Below are 26,529 nucleotides of genomic sequence, written 5' to 3'. Positions count from 1 at the left end.
TAATTTCATGACCCCTGTTAGTGGGGATTCATGGTGGTGCCCTGTCTATATAATTGGGTAAGGATTCAAGGTAAGGTTGCATCCTGACACTCTAAGGAATCCGTTAGTCTGACTTAGAGCGGACTGACTCTTGTGGTAAGAGTAGCAGGAGGCCTGAAACTCATTAAGGGCTAACCTTGTGTGTGGAGGATTGGATATATTGTAACACTTGTAACACTTAGCTTAGGGGTGAGCAGAGATATCCACCACAAGTGCAAGCATCTGTTGAATCCGACCTAATTCTACATATCCGGATGAGTCGAGTCGAGTCTTAGTGTATTGATTTGAAAGTCATAACATGCTTGGATGACATGTGTATATTTGACTGTGTAATTATATCTGATTGCATGATAAACCTACTTTTGGCTCTAGCTTACCCTTCTGTTGTTTGTTGTATGTTTTGTGGTGTGATATTTTCTTTTGCAATGATCATCAACTTGTTGATGTGAGCAGATGGGAGAACTCCCCGTAATCATCAGGGTGATGGAGGTTCCGCTGCTTAGTCACTTGTACTAGATCTAAGTTTATTTAGACTTTCCTTTAGGGCTATGACCCGTGTACTACTTACCTTTATGCTAAAATACTAAATATTGTTGTTTTATATTTTATACTTTGTTATGACATCGTGGTATGCCCTTTTATTCAGATTTCTTTTGGATAATTGTGAAGAGTAATGTTTACACTCCAAGACTTTGTTTCTAATACTATTCCGTGTGACATTCCTTTAATTAGCATTATTAATTAAATGGGGTGTTACATACATCTACAAAGTCAAAATATTACCTTCTATCTCGTTTTGTCTCTAAATGACAAAATTGTACAACTAATTTCTCCATTGTTGAACATCCATTATGCAATAGTTTGTATATTTTACTGGATTTTTCAATACTAAGAAAGATTACTTATTATGATTTATAATATGTAACGAAATATTACATCTATAATTGTCACTTTTGAGATGGAATTCATTGTTTATTCCTTTTATCTTCAACTACCAAAAATAATGTGTTCACTTTTTCTTTATAATAAAAATAATAAAATTATTATTATTATTATCATATTATTATTATTATTATTATTTTGATCTCTGAGTCCATCTCCATAACATCATGTATGCAACATACATCTCACATCAGCAATCAAAACAAATATTACAAGCACTGTTGGTTGTATACACCTTTTCTTTCCTATTTTGATATATCTTATGCAAAATATTCAGTGATGCACTAAGTACAAAATTCCATAGATCTAAGTGACTACTATACCATGATCTTAACCTCAAATTTCTACAAAAAAGAATAAACAAATGAAGAAATAAATTGTAGCTAATAAAAATCACATGAAACAATGTTGTGATAACCCTGGAAGCATGTGCTTCTATAAACAAACACATTACTGTACAATGAAAATGCTGCAATCATGAAACATAACTGCAGAAAATGTGGCATCTTTCAGAAGGGTCTTAACTGATAATTCCCTTTTGTTTGAAGGAGTAGAGACATGGATCTTAACCTGCTGGTTATCTCTGTGAATGATGGCCGGCTTTCGGGATCCGGTGACCAACACTCTTCCATAAGCTTCCTCCATCCAGAATCACACCGTTCAGGCACAGGAGGTCTAAGAGTGTTCTTTACAATACCCCCTAAAACAACATATAACCAAATAATCAAAGTTAGAAAGATGTTGATATTCTCAAAAGAATTTGGATTTTATGTTGAATTTTTCTGTGCTGATCTTATGCTGTACCTTTAAAATACATCGGTGCATATTGTTTTTAATGTTTTAAAATATATCAAAAAAGATTTTTAAAATAGGAATATCAGTATATTGTTAATGTTCAGCAGATAGCACTATCAAAAAACTAGTACGAAATCTGGACACTAAGACATACAACAAAGAACCATATGGAGATACGTCAACAGTACATATCCCTCATTGCATCCTTAAGATTTGGTAGACTAGATGGGATAGGATAACTACCATATCCTGATGTAATGCATTGTTTATTGCAAAATATGATATACTAGTATTATCTTCTCCATCAAGTTTAAAATCTTATATAAAAATTTTATAATATAAAAAGAAGTTATATAAATAAAATATAACTTTGTATAATTTAGTTAAAATTATATTTTTTATAGTTTTCAATTCATCAAAAATATACATTAAAATTCAGCTTATAGAAAATTATATGTAATTTTAATGAAAACTCATTTCAACATAATTTACATTATATTCCATCTGTTGAAATGTATGTGTTTCTATTATTATTTTTTTCATGTATGCTAACCCAAGGATTGGGTTTTTTTGCAAGTTCATTGCCTCTTTGTAGTTTTTTTTATTTATCTGGGTTAATTTGATTTTGAGATTATAGATCTGGGTCGCATTTTAAAAAAATTACATTGAGGAAATAAGTCATGCCTACATGGTACAATCTTGTTGTGAAGAAGTCGTTAGGTTTTTAACCCTATCGGCTTTTGTATTTATACAGAAGTTGTCATGTGCTCGCACGAATTCAACTCCACTGGTATAAATTCATCCATGATGGTCACGATTTCTTCACAATGAAGTCGTGCCATGTAGACACCAATTGTCCCTGGACGTAATTTTTTTAAAATACAACTCAAATCTGTAATTTCAAAATCCAATTGATCCAAATAGGTGAAAAAACCCTTCTTTGTATCCTATAAATATAATAAATATAAACATGTCCTCCTATAAATACATCCTCCTATAAATACATCAGTAAAAGTGTAATAGTGTAAGGAAAACATACATTGTTTTTCTTATCTCATTTATTTTTGGTATCAGAGTCTAGGTCATCTCTATTGGTGTCATCGCTGTCGATTGGTATCGCCCTTTGTCGTCATCGTTGTATATCTTCCAACGAAGTCAGGGATTTGCCACGTGTCGCCTCCTATTGGCCAACTTCAGGCGCATGTCACCCACATGTCACCTTCATGTTGCTAGAATCACACCGGACCAACGTCATTCGTCTTGTTGGAGCCTTTTGGGTTTGTTTCTGCCCTTGACCTTCTATTCTAGTGGTAGTATCTCTCACCTAGGGTTTTTCCTCTCAAGGCTAGGGTATTTCCTTCCCTCTTCAAGTCTTTGGAATGACTTTTCCTTTCTACTACACCTATTACCATGACAAAACTCAACTAGAAAAATTATTTATCTTGGTCCGCTCTTGTGGAGTTATGGTTCCTAGGTCAAGGATAAAGAAGAATCTCTGTGTTGTTTCGGATGAAGAGAAACCTCACTGGTAGGAATTGGATTTCCACTTATATGTTGTTTTATGGTAATAAGTTGAACAAGATGTCTTAGAAATTGTGAGACCATATAAGGCAAGCTCATCCTTTTAGCTCAAGACATTTTTACTTATGGCATTAATGTCTCTTTGATGCAACTCAAAGAGTAGCCTCTCACACATAGACCAATCATGATATGGTCACTCATGTGGCAAAGGCTCGAGTTGTAGTGGAAGAAGTGAAGATATTTTTTGTGACTAATTCATTGGAAGATAGCAACAAAAAGTTTGATAAGTTATACATGGTCCTAATTCGGAGAAGCCTACACTCGAAATTTGGTCAAGTATATGACCAAGTTTTAGTTGGTGATAAAATTCCATCAATGAACAACTTCATCAATAGACTTCTTCAGGTGCCTACATTGTTAAAAGATGAAAATTCAATTGATGTAATTGAAATAACATTGGATTCAATTTATATGTTCCAAGCTTGGTGTGCATATAATCTATATGCTCTAGCTTGAGTATGAGTATTGAAATCTAATGTTTTTATTATTTATTTTTTCATGTATACCTAACTTTAGGGTTAGGGTTTTCTAGCAAGTTCCTTACTTCTTCTTTATATCTTATAGATACAACAGTTAAAATGTAACAGTATAAGGAAAATATACACTGTTTTTTTCTTTCATCTCATTCATTTAAATCCATCATTATTTAGTTATGCACCAGACACAAAAATAAGATTATAACTTAACCTACTCTTGGTATATTATTTGTTTACCCTATAATATAAAATTTTATTCTCTTATCATATCATACTAAGTCCATCAAATTAGTTATAAAAAATCCTTCAACGGCTTAGACAAAATACGATAATATCTTGTCCTAATATTGTTTCAGGTATGGGGGCTTAAGATCTACTTCAACAATTTTGTCCAATCTTCTAGTCCTCACTCCATTGACCCGTTCGGCTCTACTGTTGTTCGTCTGATTGTTCATGTCGATAGGTGTACCTGATAAAGAGGCTTCGATGCTCAAGTCGACAATGGTTCGACCGGCAGTAACAGTTAATGTTATAATAAATGTGAGAAAAAAGTCTCAACAACCATACATTTGACTTGTATTTATAGTTTTCTTCATGGGACCTTGATTAGGGTTGAACTAATTAGGGCCCACTTGCTTTTAAAACCTGATTATTGACCTGCTTGACATAATTACAGGAGTCCTTGTTGACACACAAATATTCCTGATCTCTGAAGTGATCGCCACATCGTAGTGGTATATATCGAGCATCACACCTTGGACAGATGGTTAATCGTTGACGAACAAATATTCCTGATCTCCGAAGTGATCGCCACATCTTAGTGATATATATCGAGCATCGCACCTTGGATGACTAGTCAATCGTTGATGCACAAATCTTTATGATTTTCGTAGTTATCACCACATCTTAGTGATATATAGCGAGCATCGCACCTTGGACGATTGGCTGATTGTTGACACACAAATCTTCATGATTTTTGCAATGATTGCCATATCCAGGGCTAGTCGATCGTCACATCAAGAACAAGATCTATTTGTAGGCATACCTCTCCGGTGTTGCTCGATCAGTTGCTCAATAGTTGGTGGATAACTTTGGGTGTAGTGTTTTATAACTTTTACGGTATTATACTGCTCAAAATTGTTCTAGGGCATCTATCCTAAATGGGGCCTTCGGCTGGCCGATCGGTCCATACAGTACAAATATAATTTATTCTTTTGATATATTAATAGGAAATTAGTTCTTTATGGTATTATTCTATATAAGATCCTATAAAAAGTGTTTTGCTTAGATAGAATATTCGCTTCCTCCCTCTCCCTCTTGCCATCACCACCATTACTATAGTGACCTCACTGCCATTACCATTGTTGGAAAGCCACCTTCACCTCATCACCACTACCACCATCACTACCACTACCACCACCCATTGTTGTCATGACCATTGTTCACAACCACAACCACCACCAATAATTATCACTATCTGCCGTGAGTCAAATATGACAACATGATACATTATTTTCTAGTGTGTATTAAATGTTGAATAAGATTAAAGTTTATTCTATTCTTATTCCATCATACTGTTTTCTTGTTCCTATATTCTGTTATAACCTATCCACCAAATGATCCTAATAGTAGTAACAATAGTTTGTTTAGAATAAATACTCAATGGCCGCCTTGTCTGGTGAGTTTCAAACAACTATGAACAACATTGAATTCAGAAGAGTTTATCACAGGGATTTCCTGCACACAGTTTCAGCAATCATTTGAGTTTAAAGTTCTGAAAATACCAATATTGGTTGAATATTAAAAGAAAAATATTTTATGCCTTATATACCCACCAATACACATGACTAATGTTGTAAGGTTTTGATAACCGTATGAACCAATCTCTGCATTCTAACAGTACAAGTCTACTAAACCAATGTACGAAAAACTAATGAAATGCGAAACAGACTACAAAAGGTGGAGGCACTTCATTTAAGGCATAAACTATTGTTGACAGATTCTTACCAATAATGGCGCCACAATGCATATCTGCATAAGGTTCCTCTCCTGTTAATAACTCCCACATTGAGATGCCAAATGAGAAAACGTCAACCTGTCAAAAGTCATTCCACAAGCTGAATGATTGCCAAAAAGTCATTGATTCTTCTATATTACTAAACTTTATATTAATGGTCTCAAGTTACCTTTTCAGAAACACGACTGCTATTCCCATTCAACAGCTCTGGTGCCATCCATGGAAGGGTTCCTCGCACACCTCCAGATACAAGGGTATTGCGTTTAATTCTTGATAATCCAAAATCTCCAACCTAGGCAAAAAATAATCAACAACGTTGCAAAAGAAAATGTATGTCATATTATGTAATAAGACAACTTCATAAAATTTCATTAAATTAGGTCAGACTAATATTTGTCTTTGATGTACATGTTGTAGTCGCCTTCTACACTGTGCTTTTGCCTAACCCAATGTACTTGTTAAAACATAGGAAATGAACCATGTGGATGAGCTGCCAAAACAGAGAAGTTCATTCCATGCTGCTTCTCAGTTCACACGTTTTCTTCAAGCATATGCTACAAATCTTATTCAATTCGTCGCTATAACTTTACAGTGCTCAAATAGGAATTGACAGGGATTTCTTCATTTCTCAGTTTTTAGCCTGACAAAGTAGGATCTTTGTCACTTACAATGGACATTGTCAGCCCATTAACTACCCTTGTAATACCACCTGCTCTGCTCTAGACTATAGCACAAATGTCAATTCGGATAATTTTGTCCAAAACTGAATTTATTTTAACCTATTCAATAATCTATGCAATGTCCAACCAAATGGGTCTTGATATGACTTGCACTTCTTTAACCCCATCCCTCCTAGGCATTCGCAACTTGGAAGCACCCAAGTTGTACACTATCTCAAATTCATACCTTACTAGCTTTGCCAGCCAATTTTGCTTGTTTGGAATAGTTATTCTCTGATCCAATAGATTTCTAAAACTTTTCTGGTCTGTAAATACAGTAAATTTCTAACATAACATATAAGGCCTCCAATGTTGGATAGTTTGTACCAAAAGCATCCATTTTTTTCTTGTAAACTGATTTAGCAAGTGTAATATGAAAAGTCCTTGCTAAAATATGCAATAGGTCTTTCATTTTGTGTCCGTAAAACCCCTGTTCCCTCTTTTGATGTAATATAAACTAAAAAAGCTATCCTTATTTTTCTAAAAACGCACCTTTTCTAATTAACAAAGACAGACTGTTTTGTTAACTTAGCCAGCACATGCCTCAAATGATCCATATGATCTCCCCATGTCCTGTTCTATACCAATATATCATAAAAGAAAACAAGGACAAACCTTCCAAGGAAAGACCTTAAGATAGAATTCATGGTGCATTGGTTAATCCAAAGGCATTACAAAGATTCATACTAATGTTAAGGTATTATAGAAATGGTTTTTAGTACACTTGATTCGTGTATCCTAATTTTATGATACTCTACCCTAAAATCTATCTTGCAAAAGTACATAGCCCCATTTAATTAATCCATCAACTCCTTAATTGCTAGGAACAGGGAATTTGGTACAATGGCTTAGTTTAGAGCACTGTAATCCACATAAAACCTTCACTTGCCACCCTCTTCCTCTGCCAAAGTGACTCGGGCCTAAATATGGGGCTACTGTTGGGCCTTATGACCGGGCTCTCTATTTCCTTTTTCTGCAAATGGGGGTATCCTTACAGTCTTACTTTGACTGAATCTATCTCTGATTTGATAAGAATTTGGTTATCTACATCCCTTGGTGGGGACAATCCTTTAGGTTCTTGAAATATTGCTGCAAATTCATCTAATACCCATTGCAACATTCTGATTTGGGCAATTATCAACGCTTGTTCTTCTAAATTGTTCCTCTCTACAAACCATAGCACGGCCATTTAGTCAACTTCCTCTTTGGCCAATTTCTTTAGAGCTTTGGGGGATATCATGGATTTGGATGGGCTTGGATTTCTTTGTACTTTTATATTCTGCCTTTCATGTTTTAAAGTGATGCTGCTAAGTTTTTGAATTTGCTTTAACCTCCCCTAAAGTGACCAACCTTATAAATTTTATTGTGTAGAATGACCCAATCATGTCTTTATGATAGTTTGGATATTTGTTACTTTATATTTAACATAATTTTTTCCGTATAATCCAATGTTTGCAATGTAGTTTAACATATGGATTTCATTAAATCTCTTACTCTTGCTCCTTATCATTAAACAAATTGAAACTTGACATCTATAATTCTTACCTTGCATATTGGTCGTTGTGGATCCCTTAGATTCACAAGCAAATTGTCACATTTCAAATCAAAATGGACAATATTTTTTGAGTGCAAATATTCCATACCAAAAGCTGCATCCATGGCAATTATTAGCTTTTTACGGCGATCAAGTAATCTGCACAAAAGAGTTGAAATTTGGAACATGCATAAATAACATTCAAAATTATATTGAAAGAAAACTTCTACGTTAGAATACCTATTGTTCTTTACAAGGACATGCCTAAGGGAACCATTAACCATGTATTCTGTTACAGTTGCTAAGGTTCCTTCAGCCCCATCCGGTACTATTCCATAAAATGCAACCACATTGGGATGGTGAAGATTTGAAAGGATTTGTGCTTCTCTCCAAAAATCTTTTGCCTACCAAAGCCATGAAATATTGTAAGATTCAGCGCTCAAGTAACTTATCTTCCAACACAAACGAACAGAACTACTTTTGAAACTAGCATACAATTCTTAAATGAATGTAAACTTTGTAAAAAATGGCAAAATAGTATGTAAGGCATGTCTTCACCTTATTGTTCATGTAAAATAAGATGAAATAGGGTTTTGGGATTAATCTCCCTTGTGTTAACCCTACACAAAGGACAGTTTATTTATATTGATAATGGGCCAAATCCCAGAAATACATAATGGGCTGAGCCCAACTATTAAACACAATATTATATCATCTAACACTCCCCCTCAAGCTGGTGCATACAAATCGTATGTACCAAGCTTGTTACAAAGATAATCAATTCTAGGTCCTCGAAGAGACTTAGTGAAAATATCTGCTAATTGATCACTTGAGTTGACAAACTCGGTCTTGATGTCCCCGGATAGGATTTTTTCTCGAATGAAGTGACAGTCAATTTCAATGTGTTTGGTCCTCTCATGAAAGACAGGATTAGAGCTAATATGAAGAGCAGCCTGATTGTTACATATGAGTGTCATTTGAGTGACATCTCCAAATTGCAATTCTTGAAGCAATTGCTTAAGCCAAACAAGTTCACATGTGGCTAAAGCCATAGCTCTATATTCTGCTTCTGCACTAGATCTTGCCACAACACTTTGTTTCTTGCTCTTCCAAGAGATCAAATTACCACCAATTGAGACACAATATCTGGAAGTAGATCTTCTGTCGGAAGGAGATCTTGCCCAGTCAGCATCTGAATAACATACAACTTTTGTATCAGAGTTGGAATCATATAGTAAACCTTTTCCAGGAGAGCTTTTGATATACTTTAATATGCGAATAACTGCATTCCAATGTTCTTCACATGGGGAATTAAGGAATTGACTCACCACGCTAACAGCAAAGGAAATATCAGGACGAGTAACAGTAAGATAATTCAACTTTCCAACTAACCGTCTGTACCGTTCAGGATCTGAGAAAGGCTCCCCCTGTTTAGGTAGAAGTTTAATATTAGGATCCATGGGTGTTTCTACTGCTTTAGAATTCATTAATCCAGTTTCTTCCAGAATATCCAATGCATATTTCCTCTGAGATATGACAATACCACTATTGGATTGTGCTACTTCAATACCCAAGAAATACCTGAGTTTTCCAAGATCTTTGGTCTGAAAATGACGACAAAGATGTTGCTTTAAGAGGGAGATGCCAAGGTTGTCGCTTCCTGTGAGAACAATGTCATCAACATACACTATTAAGTAGATACATCCAGCACTGGAGTGACGATAAAAAACTGAATGATCCACTTCACTGCGAGACATGCCAAATTGTTGAACAACACTACTGAATTTTCCAAACCAGGCCCGAGGAGACTGCTTTAGGCCATATAAAGATTTGTGAAGACGACAAACCAATCCAGAAGACTCCCCCTGAGCAACAAAACCCGGAGGTTGCTCCATATAAATTTCTTCATTCAAATCGCCATTAAGGAATGCATTTTTGACATCAAGTTGGTGAAGAGGCCATTGGCGAAGAGCAGCCATGGCAATGAATAAGCGAACAGATGCCATCTTGGCCACTGGAGAAAAAGTATCACCATAATCCAAACCAAAGATCTGTGTGTAACCTTTGGCAACAAGGCGAGCTTTGAGACGGTCAACAGTGCCATCAGGGCCAACTTTGATAGCATAGACCCACCTGCAACCAACAGCAGATTTCCCGGATGGTAATTGAACAAGATCCCATGTTCCACTATGCCTGAGAGCACTCAATTCATCAAGCATGGCCTGACGCCAACCAGGGTGGGGTAATGCATCACCTAAAGATTTTGGAATTGACAAAGAGGAAATAGACGAAAGGCATGTATAGAAAGATGGAGAGATTCTATGATAACTCAAAGCAGCATAATGAGGGGAATGATTACGGGTAGAACGCATACCTTTACGAAGGACAATGGGAAGATCAGACTCAGTTGTTGGAACCGGAGGAGACAAATAACTCGGCACTTGATGTGAGTCATGAGTTGGTGGTTGGCAACGATGTCTTCTGCTATAAACCTGAAGAGGTGGTCTATCCGCAATAGGTACACTCGGAGGTGGCTGAGGAGAATCCGAGGTGGCACTGGAAGTGGGCACACTAGGAGGATCACACACAACAGGGATATCTATAGTAGTAGATGGTGGCTCACAACGAGAAGAGGGGTGTGTGAAGTAAAAAGAAGACTCGTCAAAGGTGACATCAGCGGAGATAAAATGACGGTTGAGGGAAGGAGAGAAACACTTATACCCTTTTTGTGAGCGGGGGAATCCTAAGAAGACACATTTGTGGGCTCTCGGAGACAACTTATCCAAGCCAGGACTAAAATCATGAACAAAACATGTGGACCCAAAGACTTTAAGAGGTAAAGGGTGAAGAGGGTCGTGAGGAAATAAAATAGAATGAGGAACTTGGTTATGCAAGACTGAAGAAGGCATGCGATTAATAAGATAACAAGCAGTAAGAACCGCATCACCCCAAAAATGTGAAGGAACTGCACCATGAATTAAAAGAGTGCGAGTTGTTTCAATAAGGTGCCTATTCTTGCGCTCAGCCACTCCATTTTGTTGGGGTGTATAAGCGCATGATGTTTGATGAAGAATGCCCTGAGAAGCCATAAAATGTTTGAAGGATTGAGAGAGATATTCACGACCATTATCACTCCGCAAATTTCGGATAGAAACCCCAAACTGTGTTTTAATTTCATGAAAGAATGATTGAAAAATAGAGAACAACTCAGAACGATTTTTCATTAAATATAACCAAGTACATCTTGAATAATCATCAATAAAAGTAACAAAATACTGAAAACCTAAAGTAGACTTAACACGACTAGGTCCCCAAATGTCCGAATGAACTAATGCAAAAGGGGACAAAGCTCGTTGTGAGACACTACAAGGAAACGAACTACGACTATGCTTTCCTAATTGACAAGACTCACACGACAAACTAGATAATTTGGACAAGCTGGGGACAAGTTGTTGTAGTTTGGCAAGGCTGGGATGACCAAATTGTGCATGAAGAAGGGATGGTGATTCCATAGCCGCGCCAACATGTGAAGGAGGACGAAGATGATACAGACCATGAGACTCACATCCGGTGCCAATCATGTGTCTCGAACTCCGGTCCTGTAAACAAACAGAATCTTTGGTAAAGGAAATAATACAATCAAGAGAACGAGTTAGTCGACTGACAGATAATAAATTGAATGGAGACCCAGGAACATAAAGAACATGATCAATGGATATGGATGGAAAAATATTAACAGTACCAACACCATGAGATGAGACTCTAGACCCATCAGCCATTGTAACTGAGGGTAAATGATCCGGACAAGACAAAGAAGAAAACAAAGATTTGTTACCAGTAATATGGTCTGTGGCGCCTAAGTCAAGAACCCAAGGACCAAGAGAATCAGAGTGAGTCAGGCCAACAAATGATGTACCTGTGCGTGCAACAGAGGCAGATGTAGTGGAACTAGAACTTTGACGTTCCTCATACCATTTGAGAAAGTCGTTGAAAATGGCAGGGTGCCCTGCGGTATCAGATGAAGCAGGATCCACAGTCGCTGATCGGGGAGGAGGATCAGAGTGAACTACTGCAGTAGACCGAGGAGGACGTCCATGTAGAGCATAACATTTGTCAATCTTGTGGCCTAATTTGCCACAATGGTCACACTTGGGTCGTCCCTTTCCCGGCTTGCGAGAACGATTGCGATCATCCCGCTGAGAGACCAAGACTGAGGAATCATCAGCACAAGTAGATGTATCAATGATTTGTTTTCTTGGCACACGTAAAAGGGCAGAACTAGTAGCAGTGAAGTTGGGCACAACAGGAGACCCCAAAATCTGGTCGCGAACATGGGAATATTCATCAGAAAGACCATGTAATGCCAATAACATAAAGAACTTTGACCGTTGCTCAAGTTCTTCAGCTGGAGTGGAGGCCGGAGGCAATAACTCATTAAACTCATGCAGAAGGGCATGAATTTTGCCCAAATATTCAGCCATGGGTCCAGGACTCTGCGGAGCAACAACTTTGAAAAGATCCTGACAAACACCATAAAGACGCTGAGTGTCATTGGTGTATAACAATTTGGCCTGTGCCCAAACGTCTGAACATGTTTCATATGAACGAAACATTTGTTTCAGCGAAGAGTTAATGGTGGACTTAATGACGATGCATAATTGGGCATCAATTTTCGTCCAGCGGGAAACTTCATCTGCAGCAACTGTAGTTACACTCTGGATGAGATGATCTTCATATCCTTGACTCTTGAGCCAAAGTTTGATATCGGATGCCCATGTCGCGTAATTTGTGCCATCCAACTTGTCAATGGATAAATGCACATTGACGTAGTTGGTATAAACAGAGGGTTCAGACAGCGGAGTGCTTGAAGATGACACACTCGAATTGGCAGCGGAAGAAGCCATAGAGGGAGAAACCCTAAAAATTCAAGGTGCTCCGATTGAAACAACAACCACAGATTCAGAAAGAGCTCAAGAAGGCGATTCAGGCGAAGTTGATCGGCGCAGAAAACGACCGGCGGAGAGGTGGCGGCTGCCGGAGCTTGCGGCGGCGCGTGGAGGCGCGTGAGAGCTCCGATGGCGGCGATCTCTGCGGCGTTGGAGTCGCCTGGCCGAGACGAACAAAACCGTCTGGTCGTCGGTCGAAACTGCAGCTCCGACGACGGCGGCGGCGGCGGAGGCGACGGTGACGACGGCAGAAGCGGCGGCAATGAGCGGCGGCGGGACGGTGGCTGTAGTAAACTAACCTAAGCTCTAGATACCATGTAAAATAAGATGAAATAGGGTTTTGGGATTAATCTCCCTTGTGTTAACCCTACACAAAGGACAGTTTATTTATATTGATAATGGGCCAAATCCCAGAAATACATAATGGGCTGAGCCCAACTATTAAACACAATATTATATCATCTAACAGTTCAAATTTAAAAACTTACGTTTTTGATTCATTTGAATTTGAGATATAATAAAATTTAACTTCCAACATGATCTATATGGGAGAGAAGACTCAAAAAGAGAGAAAAAGGAGAGGGTGAGGGACAAAGACAAGGAGGGTGGAAGAGAGAATGCAAATGCATTTGGACTCCTTTCACTTTATTATGAGTAGTAACATTAAACATACGAGTAGATTGAGATGTAAATATTTATGTCATTCAACATAACAAAGTTGTTAAGAAAAGAAATGCATTGAATACTTACCAACCGTTCTTGCTCAGAAGACCTTCCGGCAAAGCAACTCTTTTTAATTCTCTTTATAGCAATATCTGTTCCCCGCCATTTTCCATGATAAACAGTGCCATAAGTACCAGAACCCAACTCTGTAAGTTCTTCAAGATCAGCATTCCTTATTATCTGAAAGTATACGAAGTTAGTTATAGAATAACAAAAGATGTAAATGTAAACGAGCACTAGAAAACTAGAAATTATTTAGTAACAAACACAAACAAGTCAATGAAACTCTAATGTGAGAAACATCTCATAAACAAATAAATAAAACCCTTCTTTCAGGCTTATTTGGAGCTAGAACTCAATTTTATCAAATTACAAACAAGAGAGTTTGGTCTCCCTGTTTATCTATAATAGAAATAGTTGTATTTATTGTTCATAAATTTTCTTCTAACTATTATGGCATCAGACCAATTGATTTTTTTAGGTAATGGAAAATAATGCTAGCAAACTAGGAGAATTTCTTACTGTATTAGCTACGGAGTTTTTGTAGATTCAACTTGTAAACTCATAAGAAGTTTACCCAACATAAAAATAATATTAAAAAATTTATTAATGACATAACATAATGCTCTTAACACAACAATAATTCAACAATTCAACTTCATAATAAAAAAAAGTAACATGATCCTAGAGCCTTAAAATATGTCTATGTAGGACACTTTGCTGACACGTTTGTCATACGAGTTTGTATGTGTGTCGGTGTTCAATACGTGTCGGTGTTCAATACGTGTCGGGCAAAGGACACACCATATCATATGGCATGTCCAGGCTTCACAGATATTCACCCACACAAAATGGATATAAATGTTATCACCCACCATCCAAAAAATTGTGTCTATAGATGTCACTTTATTTTAGCAATAGAGTGACTTTCACCTTAATCATCTTCAAGGGGAGACTATAAGAAAGGAATATGATTCTCCTCTGTTGCCTATTCATTTTAGACTTAGACCAAAAACATCAAAAAAAGGGACTAAAAAAAAAAGAGATTATGAGAAAGAAACAAATTTTGAGGAAGAAGTTCAACCCATTGAACCTACTAAATCCACTCATGATGGTAGTGATGTAAGATTTTGGAAAAACTTGTTTATACAAGGAAGACAAAGGCCAGTCCAAAATATGTCCATGTCCATGAATCCAATCCAACATTACATGAGGTAACTATTTTTCTTAGTGAATCAATCTCTGATTTTTCAATTTCATAGGAACTTGAATCCAGTTTGACCCCAACTTACAAGGACCTAAACATTCCAATTGACTTTGGGAAAGGGACTAGAAAGTTTACTACCAAGCCACAATACCCTTTAACCAATTATCTATCCTTTAAATAAACACTTCTCACCTACTCATAAAGCCTTCTTTACAAGCTTAAACACTACCACAACACCTAAATCTCTACTAAGGTATTCATTGACAGAAAATGGGAACATGTCATGAACCTCGAAATGGAGGCACTAGAAAAGAATAGTACTTGGAAACTGGTTACTCTTAAAAAAAAAAACAGTAGGATGCAAATAGGTATATAATATAAATTACAAGGCTGATGGATCCATTGAAAGGTACAAAGCAAAGCTAGTAGCCAAGAGATTCACTCAAACTTATGGAGTTGATTACTAGGAAACATTTGCTTCAGTTGCAAAAATGAATACAGTCAGGGTGATATTTCTCTAGTAGCTAATTATGGTTGGAACTTGCAACAATTTGATGTAAAAAATGTCTTCCTTCATAGAGAACTTGAAGAGGAGATTTCCATGGAATTGCCCAATAGATATAGTGATAAAATTGTTACCAATATTGGTTGCACACTGAAAAGGACATTGTATGGACTAAAACAATCACCATGAGTATGGTTTGAAAGGTTTACTAAAATCATGATAGTTTTGGGCTTCAAATAAAGTCAAAGAGACCACACATTGTTTATTAAACAAACTGAGTCAGGGCAGTAACAGAGTTACTAGTGTGTGTGGATGATATTATAGTGACAGGTGGTGATGAAGAGGAGCAACAATTATTAAGTCAACATCTAGCTAAGGGGTTTGAAATGAAGACCTTAACAGAAAAAAAAAGAATTACTGATTTGTTAATGGAAACAGGTAAGCTAGAATGTAAGCCTACACGTAAATATATCAAAGATTAGTTGGCAGAATCATATATTGGTCACACACTAGACCTGATGTTGCATTTGCAGCGAGTCTAGTAAGCCAGTTCATACACTAGCCAAAAGAGATTTACTTACGGGTTGCACTAAGAATTGTGCCATAATTGAAAGGGACTCCGGGCAAGGGAATTTTGTTCAAATGAAATGAAAAGTAAATCTCAAAGTGTATAGAGATGCAGACTATGTTGGATAAATTATGGATGGAAGATCAACTACTAGATGTTTTACTTTACTTGGTGGGAATCTAGTAACTTGGAAGAATGAAAAACAAAATGTGGTAGCAAGATCAAGTACCAAAGCATAGTTCAGACAATGGCACTAGGGATATGTGAGAACAACTATGGCTGAAAATCATCTTGTAAGACTTAATAATAAAGTGGGATGAACCAATGAAACTAGACTGTGACAATAAATCTACTGTTAGCGTAGCCCATAATCTAGTGCAACATGGTAAAACTAAAAACATTGAAATTGATTGACATTTCATCAAAGAAAGACAGTGGTCAAATCTGCATTCCATGTTTCCTCTCAAAACAACCTTGTAGACCTTCTAACAAAGGGGCTGAATAGCAACAACTTTGAGAGGATTGTTTTCAAGATGGAAATGGAAAATGTACATTTACTAGCTTGAAAAGGAGTGTGAGCAATCATATTTTATTATTCCATATTTAGCATATTATAGTTAAACTCTATAATGTAAATATCCCTAAATCATAAGGATCTAATTATATCCAGAATAATAGGAATCTGATTATATTCCTAAATAATAGAGATCTTATTATATCACAAAATCATAGGTTGTTTACATTAAGTGTTGTTATTATATTTCCAAAATTAGTTCTCCATATATATATTTGATGTACTTTAAGCAATAAAATTATTCTATTCTATCCTATTATTTGAGAAATTGTTCACCCATTGATAAATAAGTAAAAGGCTTAGTTAGTACTTTGGTCCCTTATATTGGAGCCAAATAGTCAATTGTTTCCCAATATCTTTTTTCTACTTAATTGAGTCCTGATTTTGTTTAAAATCATGCAAGTTGGCCCTTCCATTAAATTGGAGTTAACGTTTTTTGGTGATGCCACCTGTCAGTATCTTGAATTTTTATTTTTTTGATTTTTGATTTTATTTTTTTTGTTTTCTTTTTCTGAGTTTTTTTTTTCATCCTTCATCTCCTTCCTCTTTCTCCCAAACTACCCCTTCCATCTCCTTCTTCCTCCTCCCCCTCATACTACCTCTCCATCTTCTTTCTCCTCCTCCCGCACACACCACCAACCGCAACCTCCACAACCACCTCCCTCACACACCTATCCTCCGCCAATTTAATGGATGAAAGTGTGTGGTCTATGATGTGCTTGAAGATGAAGGTGATGATGGATGGGGAGAGTGATGAAGGAATGTGGAAGATGAAGATGAAGATGATAATGATTGCTATGTGAATGTGTTTTATGGCAGAGGAAGGTGAAGTTGTGATGGTGGGTTGTATGTGAGCTGCAAAAATGTGTCTCTTTGTTTCTATACCAGTATGGGTGCAGTGAAGATGATGGAGCTGATAATGATGGATTAGATGAACAATGGAATGGTGGTGGTGTGTGGAGGAGGAGGAGGAATGAGATGGTGGGGGGTGTAGGAGGGGGGAAGAGATGGAGATGGAGGGATAGTGTGTGAAGGATGAAAAAAACTCAGAAAACAAAAAAAAAAAAAAACTAAAAACTAAAAAAAAACTAAAAAATAAAAAAAATAAAAAACTAAAAAAAAAATTCAAGATACTGACATGTGACACCACCAAACGGATTTTAACGTCAATCTACCGGAAGGTTCAACATTGTGTGATTTTAAACAAAATTGGGACTCAATTGAGTCAAAAATAAATATTGGGAAACAACTGAATACTTGTCTTCAATATAGGAACCAAAATACTAATTCAACCCAAGTAAAACTATGTCATTAATGGCAAATATCTAATAGCTAAGGCTTAGGAATCAACAATCATTAATAGCCACGTTTATGTTATCTTTAGAAGTTAGAGTAAGAAACCAGAACTGAAGCATTTCAGTGATGGTCAACCTGTAAACCATAATTGCTAGCCTCCATTTCTGCTATCATTGCATCAGAAAACAATTCATTTTTGTCTTCATTAAAATCCTGTAAATAAAAGAAACAAGATTAGGAAGACATAAAGAAAATATCATTAACATCTTATTTCAATTTTTCATACCTCAGGCTCAGACTCAGGGATGATGCTCCCAGCTTCTGTATGAGATGGGGATATAACAACACTTCCAATATTACTAAAAATATAAGGATGAACAACACGAGTCATGTCTGCTACATTGAACGACTCCACTTGATTCACATTAGTGTAGCCTTCTAAAATATTTTGTTGTTCTGAAACTTTATCTTCAACATTTGACATTCCAGAGGCAGAGTGTTTGGGGATGAACTGATCCACCATTTGACCAGTGCTGGTAATGAAGTCATCATGCAAAGGTGGTGCCTTTTTAAGTGGCATAATATTGCTTGAGTTATCAGGGTCATTCATAGGCATGTTTACACTTGGATCAAGCTCATCACAAAATGCAGCAGGATACAAACTTCCATAGCATATTGTAGGATTTTCTTGAAAAGCTATAGCCATATGATTCTTTGAAGGATGAATTTGTGCAGCTTTATGAGAAGCTGGATGAATGGTCAACTTATAAGTATGATCTCCTCGGGAACTTTTATCACTAGAGCCTACTTCAGAATTTAAAATTGGAGCATTTAAGTCAAAATTTCTGGTCCATGAAAAATCAAACCCTTGTTCACCATTCAGACCTTTAGCCAAAGCGTTGATTTTGTGCTCACTAGTCCTTTCGCTCATGTTAGAATCACATGTGGTCTTTTCAGCATAATTATTTAAGGAGAGATCCATCGTATCTGATGGAATAGGGACAATACCCTCAAAAGGTAGATCCCTATTCTTTTGCGTATTAATATCAGCATTTAAGTTATTAGCAGGGAAGGAGTCCAAGAGATGCAACTCAGCCACAAATCGCTTGTCAATAGCAAATGATTTCCCCTGCTGACCATTGCTATCCTTGGGAATACAATTCTTTTGTTCAATTATCTTCATCCTTTCTAATTTCACAGAATTTTCCTTAACATCCTTTGCATCGTAGCTGGGTATCCCCAAGTCTGTTTGAGCAATTGAGTTCTTTCTTTCAGCTAATGTGTTATCCATGTGAACAAGATTATTCATTCCCATGGATTCATAGTATGGAGATGTCAAATCTTGTCTTTTGGGTGCATGAGCTGACTCCTCTTTTGGTGTTGTACTTTGTATATGAGGATGATGGACAAAAGAATCATGCTGATGCTCCATGACATTCACCCGTGAGACACTAGGGATTAACAATGAAGATATTTGACCCTTTTCAAGGTTCAGGGAGAAAGATTGACCATATCCATTTTGGGAGCAACAATCAGACCTTGCTCCAGTCTCTAGCAATTGTGGATCAGAAAAAGCATGGGGTATCCCATGAGGGGAGTCTGTAGTTCCATAAGATTCACCCTGTTGACAAATTACATCATCCAAGAATGAAAGAGGAGTTTTAGAGTAGACCCTTTCCCTTTGCAAGGACCTTCCACCAAAAAATTCATCTCTGGGATTAACATATACAGGAGTGACTAATTCCTTGCTAGGATTGTAGTCTAAATGACCTCCATTGAGCTTCTTGGGCTGACCAACATCACCACCCTGATAAGAACAAGTGTCACTCACGTGCTGAGGATATATGCAACCAATAGTTCTTATATTAGAGTACTCAGGATGTAGCTTTGTAGTAGCATAAGATGCATTGCTCTCAATGCTACCCTGACATGAGTGGTCACCCAGTAATTGTATATAACCTGTGTTAGAACCTGCTACCGGAATTGGAGCAGGAGGAATTGACAAAGGCCTTTGCAAACTCAGGGAATCATTAAAAAGCCCATCTGGATTTAAAGCATTAATACCATCCCTGATCTCCAAAGGAGAAGCATTTGGTGTTTTTTGGAGAACTGGAGTAAAGTTCAAATCTGTCCCCAACTGACTGGATTCATTTGTCAAATTTTGCCCACCAATGTTTGTTCGAGTAGAGTCTCCCATTCCATTTACAGCAACAACATATTGGTAATCAGGATCACTCTGCTGAACAGCACTCACCTCTGTTGATGATGTCTCTTCAGATTCACACAAAGGAACTAAAAAAATTCTGAGTTTTTGAGAACGTTCATGCCTTTCAAGTCCATGGTACTCCTCTTTCATATTTTGAAGATCTTCATCAGAGGAAACAGATATTAGAGCATCAAGATCCTCTCCTGGAAGCTGGTACTTTATTGTGTGAGGTTGATTGCAAATACCCAAGGTCTTCTTCATAAGCTCTTGCCACGAAATATCCTTTGGGATAGATATGATGTGGGTATCTCCCCCTACATACCTGAGTTTCCCATCACTGGGTCTTGGTAATATTTTTCCACCAAAACTGCACAGAAACTTCACTTTCCCAGACAAAAAATCGTCTACAACTCCTGAACCAGAAAATACATTGGACTGAGAAGCTTCATATCTACAAAGTGGTGATACAACTGCGAGACCAGACTGGTCACCCACTGGTTCTTGAACAGCCTTCCTCAACATACCATCACCCTTTTGAATTTTGTTTGAAATGTTTACAGAAGCTCCATTTTCCATCTCATGTACTGACTGTTTCAAAGATACAAAGTCAGATATATCAGAAGAATTCTGAGAGTCCATTCTCCTCAGCCCCAAAATATTAGTAAGATCTTCATATCTCACATTGCGATTCTCTCTATTCAAACCAAACACATTCTCATGATTTCGAGGTATATCTGGTGAAACAAGAACCTTTCCAGCAGCAATTCCATCACGACCAACATTCGCGTAAAATTCTTCCCCTGCCAGCATAGTGATATTATTTTGCACATGACGCCCTGTATTTGAAACACTACTAGATAGGTCTTGTTGGGCATGTTGAGGAAACATGCTAGGATCCTTACCAGTGTTGGTACCTAACATTCTTCCTGTCTTATATAGTGCCCTTTTCTCATCTTCTCTCGTAACTAATTCTTTTCATAGTGCCAGTATAATAACAAGCCAGAAGTGTAAACATCTGACTAACCAACAAATTCGTGTCTAATTCCTTCTTTCTACTAACACCGTAGTTCTCAATTCTCAGCGGCCAAATACCATATCAAAGATAATCAAAACAAAGCAGATATATTTAAGGATAGTGAACGGCAGCAAGAAATCATGTACAGCCTCTTACAACCGAAGAGAGGAGGATCACATCTTCTAGCAATTAAACGCATAATCAATGCATACATCGACAGAAAACATAAAATACCCCCTTTTTCTAAGTTTGTCTAGCTGTGCATATACAAACCAATCAATCTTTAACTCTTTAGAAGGGCCAATAGTCCATGACAAACTGATGAGTATCTCAGACCAAGTTGTGAGCCACAAAACCAACTATCCTTCAAAAGGCAACATAAGCAAATCAGAAGCAACAAACACAACACTATCAACCCGTGCTTGTATGAATTGTAGGCGGGAACCAAACTATCAATCAGAACACAAAATTGTCCTAATTTAAGAAGTTGACATCCAAGCGACAAAAACAAACAAAACTTGTACAAGCCGTCAAGGGCTCAACACGGGTTATCAATCAAAATCCAATCGTTTCCATATTTCAAAACTGGACTCAACATAAAAAAAGTCCTGATTAAATAAAGGTGACACCAAAGGCAACAAAAAGTGAACCCTTTCAAGATGTTCATACGAGAATTCAACATGGGCATCAACCATGATTTTCCAGATTAAACAAATGGGCACCCAACCAAAAAGAACTATTTTTAATAAAAAAGAAAAGAAGCCAGAAATCAAGGGAAAATAAAACTATCCTGTGATCAACAAACTTTGTTTCCTATCTTCCAAGAGTGACACTATAGAAGCAAACATATCAGAGTGAAAAAAAAAAAAGAAAAAAAAAACAAGAAACAAAATTGGATCGCGGATTTGAATACAATTGAATTGAATTGAGAAAAGATTGAAAGTATGGGAAAGGGTGAAAGTAACTTACACATGAAGGTTCAATTTCTGCTTCGGAAAAGCAACATTGGCGAAATGGCGAGAATTAAGCAGCGACAACACACTGTGGTCATAACCACGAAAGCAAGTTTGGATCTCACACCACACACAGTCTCTTTTTCTCTCTCTTCTCCCTATGTTTGTTGCATATTCTTGTTCCGATGTTCCTACGTGGACACATTCTTTTTATGTTTGAAAATTTCTGGAATGACAAACAATCATCGGAAAATAATAAAATATTACAAAAAGATACCAAAGAAGAACAAAATAAACGCAAAAAAGACTCTTTCGTGCCCCCCTCCACTTTTTCTAGGAAATAAATTATTCTGGAATTTTCCTTTTGGTTTTATTGTTTTGCAGTATGTCATATGTCGCTAGTGTTATTCTTTTTCTGACTTTTATAAGAAAAACTTATGCATAAACTTTTATGAGTAATTAATAGGTACAATAATTATGTAAAAGGGGTTTATATTATTAAAAACTTAAGTACAAAAATTTTATTAATTTTGTCATAGTTTAAATTTTGTTTTTAACATAATTTAGCTTAGTTGTGTAAAAATAGTGAAACAACTTATACTATCTACACTTAGATTTTTTTTCTCGTAGTTTCATAAATGTGTAATTTTAATTATTAGAAAATTTTGATTATACATTAATTTTAAATATACGAATTTTAGTCAACTTGTTAAGCATATTTATTAAAAGCTTATACGGATAAGTTATTTGCATAGTATTAACTATGGGTCAATGTTACGATTCTAAAACTGAAGTACTTAATGTACAGTTAATTTGTTATAAACAGACTTTTTCTGATTTTTATCTATAATAATACATAATAATAGAGATTTTCTTTTTTTTCCCATTTCAAAATACTAACTTTATCTTTTTAAAATATAATTATTTATTAATTTTTGGGTTAAGTATTTTTTTTAGTCTCTGAATTTTGATCCAAAATTAGAATTTGTCTCTGTCCGAAACTTCAATATATTTTGGTCCCTAAACTTTAAAAATAAATAGATATAGTCCTTTTATTTTGATTACGTTAACTTTTTTTATGTGTCAAACTTATTTCTCATCAGATATTGAACCAAGAATGTGTCAAATAGTGTTAAAAACTCTAATACTAATATGAAAAGCGTTAGACACGTCAAAAAACATACTTAACTCTTAATTTTTTATAAATTGTCCATTATGTTTTTTCATTCACTCTATTTATCAATCGTTCTTCTCTCATCTTTTCTGATATATTTTACTTTATTTTTAATAAATATAATTTTATTTTATAAATTAACATAATAACATTATATTATCATTATTTATTAATATAATGTTATATATATTTAAAAAATTATACACATATTATTATCATCTATTAATATAATAAGAATGTTGATTTATATAGAGTAAAACTATAATACTTTTTGAAATTACGAGGTTAAAATTATTTATTTAATTGCATTAAATAAAATATATTATAGAAGAATGTGTGGCTATTTTTTATTTGGCCCTCGTTAGCTACAAAAGTGAAATGGCCGTCAGAGACGGTTTCTCGTGTGGTGCAGTGATGATGTGTCAATCTCAAAATTAAAAAATTAAAAAATTATTTGAATGAGAAGTACGTGCTTCCCTCCAATCCAATCCTTCTTATGCTGTGAGACACTTGTTTCATGTGACGTTGTTACGCTTCTCTGTCTCCTTTCTTAGGTCAGTTTCATAATAAATTTTTAAATAATTATGAAATTTTATACAGAGCAGAAAGAGTTTTTGCAGAGAAATTAAAAAATATCAGTTTAAGAAACTTTTTCTTTCATTGATTTATTGATCAACATAACTCGAATAAAAATCACAGCCAAGTACGTTACAGTTAAATATTTTTCTCTCAGATAACTGTTCAACTGAAAATACTTTTGCAAGAGGAACACAAATAGATAATCTTAACAACCTAGGTCGTGGATATTACTCTTTTCTTTTTTGAAAAAGAATTGGGTTACTTGTGTGAAAATAACATGAAATTAAAAATCTACTGCAGAGAACAAAATATTTAATAACAAATCCTTTTTACATGGAATTGTGATATTACATTATCTATAACATTATATTTCTGTAATCAGGGGCATGGGTCCGGCCGGTGGCATATAAATAAGTTAAATCAATCATATATACCAATATCTATATCTATAACAATCTATAACAATAAAGGGATTCTTCTTTTTGTGTTCATATTTTATAATATCCGTTTTATTTTTAGTTATTTTAAAAATTAATTATTTTATAAATAATTTATTTTTAATCATTTTTCTACAAATCTCTTTTGTCTTAAATCATTATTTAATTTTTTTTTTACATATCTTATTTTTTTAAAATTTATATTTAACAACTATTTTAAAAATTATATATTTATTATTGATCTTAAATTTTTTGAAAATTAAAAAATACGAATACACAGGCACGACAACGTCTGCTGTGTGTTCGCTAGTATATAATAAAGAAGATTCTATTTTTTATTCACATTTTATAATATCAATTACACTATTTATAATATAATTATTTATTAAATTTTTTAAAATTAACAGTTACTTTTACCTATTTTTTATAAAATATTTTTTTTATTCATTAATAACTATTCTCTTTATTCATTCCATTTTATTTTTAATAAATATATATTTATTTTATATATTAACTTAATAATATTATACTATTATCATCTACTAGTATAATATTATTCATATTTAAAAAATGTGTACACATAGACGTTTTAACTATTATATTAAAAATGGTTTAAATTATATGGAACATACATGAAAGTTAAATTACATTTATTTAATTTTTTTATAAAGTATAATATTTAATGTTAATAAAAGATAAAAATATAAAATTAAATATAGTAGAATAAAAGTATTTAGTGAGATTTTTTTTTTCATTCACGTTCTCTTTGATTTTTTCAAATATATCGAAGAAAAAAGAAAATTAAATACAAATTTATTATTTTTACTCTCAGCAAAATATGTTTTCTTCTATTCTTGAAAAAAAAAAGAAAATTTTTTGTCTCAATTGATAATGAAATATTTTGTTAATAGTTAATATTTTTTTTTATCTCACGAGTCTTTGTATGTTCATTTATTATGAATATAGAAGAAAAATGAATGTACTATATGTTTTTTCATAACCAATTTTTAATATGGTTTGATTGTCATAGTTTTATTTTAGTAATTATGTCTTTGAATTTTTGATTAAAATATGATAAATTATTTTTGAATTTTAAACTTTTTTAAAAGAAAAAAGGTAGATTGATGTGAAGAATAAAAGATTAGATTTATTTTTTAAAATAAATAAAAGGGAAGCTTTAGTGAAGATGAAAACAAATAAAACTCAACTTCTTTACATAAACATCATATTAATAATCTAATTGTTTAATTAGACAAGTCATTTCTTAATATTTAAAGAATTACAAGTGATGAATTTGATATTAATTCTTCGGAACGCGACAGAGACAAACGTACTTAAACATGAGAATATCCAATGAGAAAAAAAAAGATCAAATTATGAGAGCTTATTTCAAATGGTGTTCATATCAAATACAAGTTTATAAATTTTAAGTGTATTACTTTGGCTACCTAAAATTATTAGTCAAGATCTGCTACTGTTTGTAATAAAAGAATATGTTTAGAGTGTTAGAATCAATTGACGAATTAATTCTATTAGTGACTCATTTGAAATATTATGATGAGCTCAATTGTGATTTAATAAAATCTAAAGACTTATTGGTTATTATTATCAGAAGTGATAATAAAATAAAATAAAGATAAAATAAAAACCAACTTGGATGGACATTGCTTTATAAAAGGGACTGGGATTCTGTCTCTGGCCATAAGGTTCTTTTAACATTAACCTATCAAGAACGTGTGAGAAGAGAAAAAAAGGCGCAAAGAGATAGATTGGGTAACAGTGCTTTTTCTTATGCCATGCCTTGAATTAAATTGGATTCTTATTTTTCCGTTGTTACGTTGCATCGTTTTGCATTAATAGTATGAAAGTTGTTTATTTTATTTTAATTTGGAATAAAGTAATGCAGTAATGTGTGAATGGCTTAAAAACCGTTACTGTGTGAATGGCAAAGTGAATGGCATTGAAAGTTTAAAAAACCTACCTGTGAACGTGAATTTGAAATGAGGTAGTGAATGGAATAAAAACTGCCCATGTCTAAACGTGCTTAGGGAAAATAGGTAATGTTTTGATTAGTTTACGTCACCAATAAATTAATATTAATTATTTTATTTATATAAATAATTAATAACTTTATTTTAATTTGCAATAATATTTATGTTTTTTATTATTAAATTAAAATTAATAAAGATGTTATATAAAGTGTATAGCAATTAAATGTGTATTTATTTATTTGAAATCAAGTA

General features: G+C 34.7%; 1 protein-coding gene and 1 long non-coding RNA gene across 6 annotated transcripts; one reads left to right on the top strand and one right to left on the bottom strand.

Annotated features, from left to right (window-relative positions):
* Window positions 1-1,166: 1,166 nt before the first annotated feature.
* Window positions 1,167-22,443, bottom strand: LOC114185620 (RAF-like serine/threonine-protein kinase 20). 5 transcript variants are annotated; one of them, XR_014995348.1, is made up of 10 exons: window positions 22,113-22,427; window positions 18,209-21,502; window positions 18,058-18,135; window positions 13,800-13,952; window positions 8,344-8,507; window positions 8,115-8,262; window positions 6,020-6,142; window positions 5,841-5,928; window positions 2,816-3,706; window positions 1,167-1,681 (listed from the first exon to the last, which is right to left on the bottom strand). XR_014995348.1 is itself a non-coding variant. In XM_028073460.2 (9 exons), exons 2-9 carry the CDS (start codon window positions 21,047-21,049, stop codon window positions 1,491-1,493), a joined length of 3,786 nt encoding a protein of 1,261 aa, XP_027929261.1. In that variant the 5' UTR covers window positions 21,050-21,502; window positions 22,113-22,423; the 3' UTR covers window positions 1,167-1,490. The 5 variants fall into 5 exon arrangements, 4 of the variants coding, with proteins under 4 accessions (XP_027929261.1, XP_085530023.1, XP_085530022.1 ...); XM_028073460.2 differs by lacking the exon at window positions 2,816-3,706 and having other exon boundaries at window positions 22,113-22,423; XM_085673897.1 differs by lacking the exons at window positions 1,167-1,681; window positions 2,816-3,706 and adding an exon at window positions 4,995-5,570.
* On the top strand, window positions 3,562-5,082 carry LOC146886112 (uncharacterized). Its single transcript, XR_014995349.1, has 2 exons — window positions 3,562-3,702; window positions 4,190-5,082. It is a non-coding gene; the product is annotated as an uncharacterized LOC146886112 (long non-coding RNA).
* Window positions 22,444-26,529: the final 4,086 nt, after the last annotated feature.

The sequence above is a fragment of the Vigna unguiculata genome, chromosome 5 (assembly GCF_037176805.1).
Source record: "Vigna unguiculata cultivar grain cowpea cultivar isolate G323 ecotype 2 chromosome 5, ASM3717680v1, whole genome shotgun sequence".
Classification (NCBI taxonomy): domain Eukaryota; kingdom Viridiplantae; phylum Streptophyta; class Magnoliopsida; order Fabales; family Fabaceae; genus Vigna; species Vigna unguiculata.
Note: the sequence above shows the minus strand (reverse complement) of the source record. Positions and strands in the feature narration are given on the sequence as shown.

Excerpts from the sequence above, each read along its gene's own strand:
- LOC114185620 (XM_085673896.1), bottom strand. The coding sequence starts at position 21,049 with ATGTTAGGTACCAACACTGGTAAGGATCCTAGCATGTTTCCTCAACAT. Across the intron at positions 13,953-18,057 it reads CTAGCAATTATGGTTTACAG|ATAATAAGGAATGCTGATCT; the intron begins GTTGACCATCAC and ends GTATACTTTCAG. Across the intron at positions 11,703-13,799 it reads CTTCTGAGCAAGAACGGTTG|GACCGGAGTTCGAGACACAT; the intron begins GTAAGTATTCAA and ends GTTTGTTTACAG.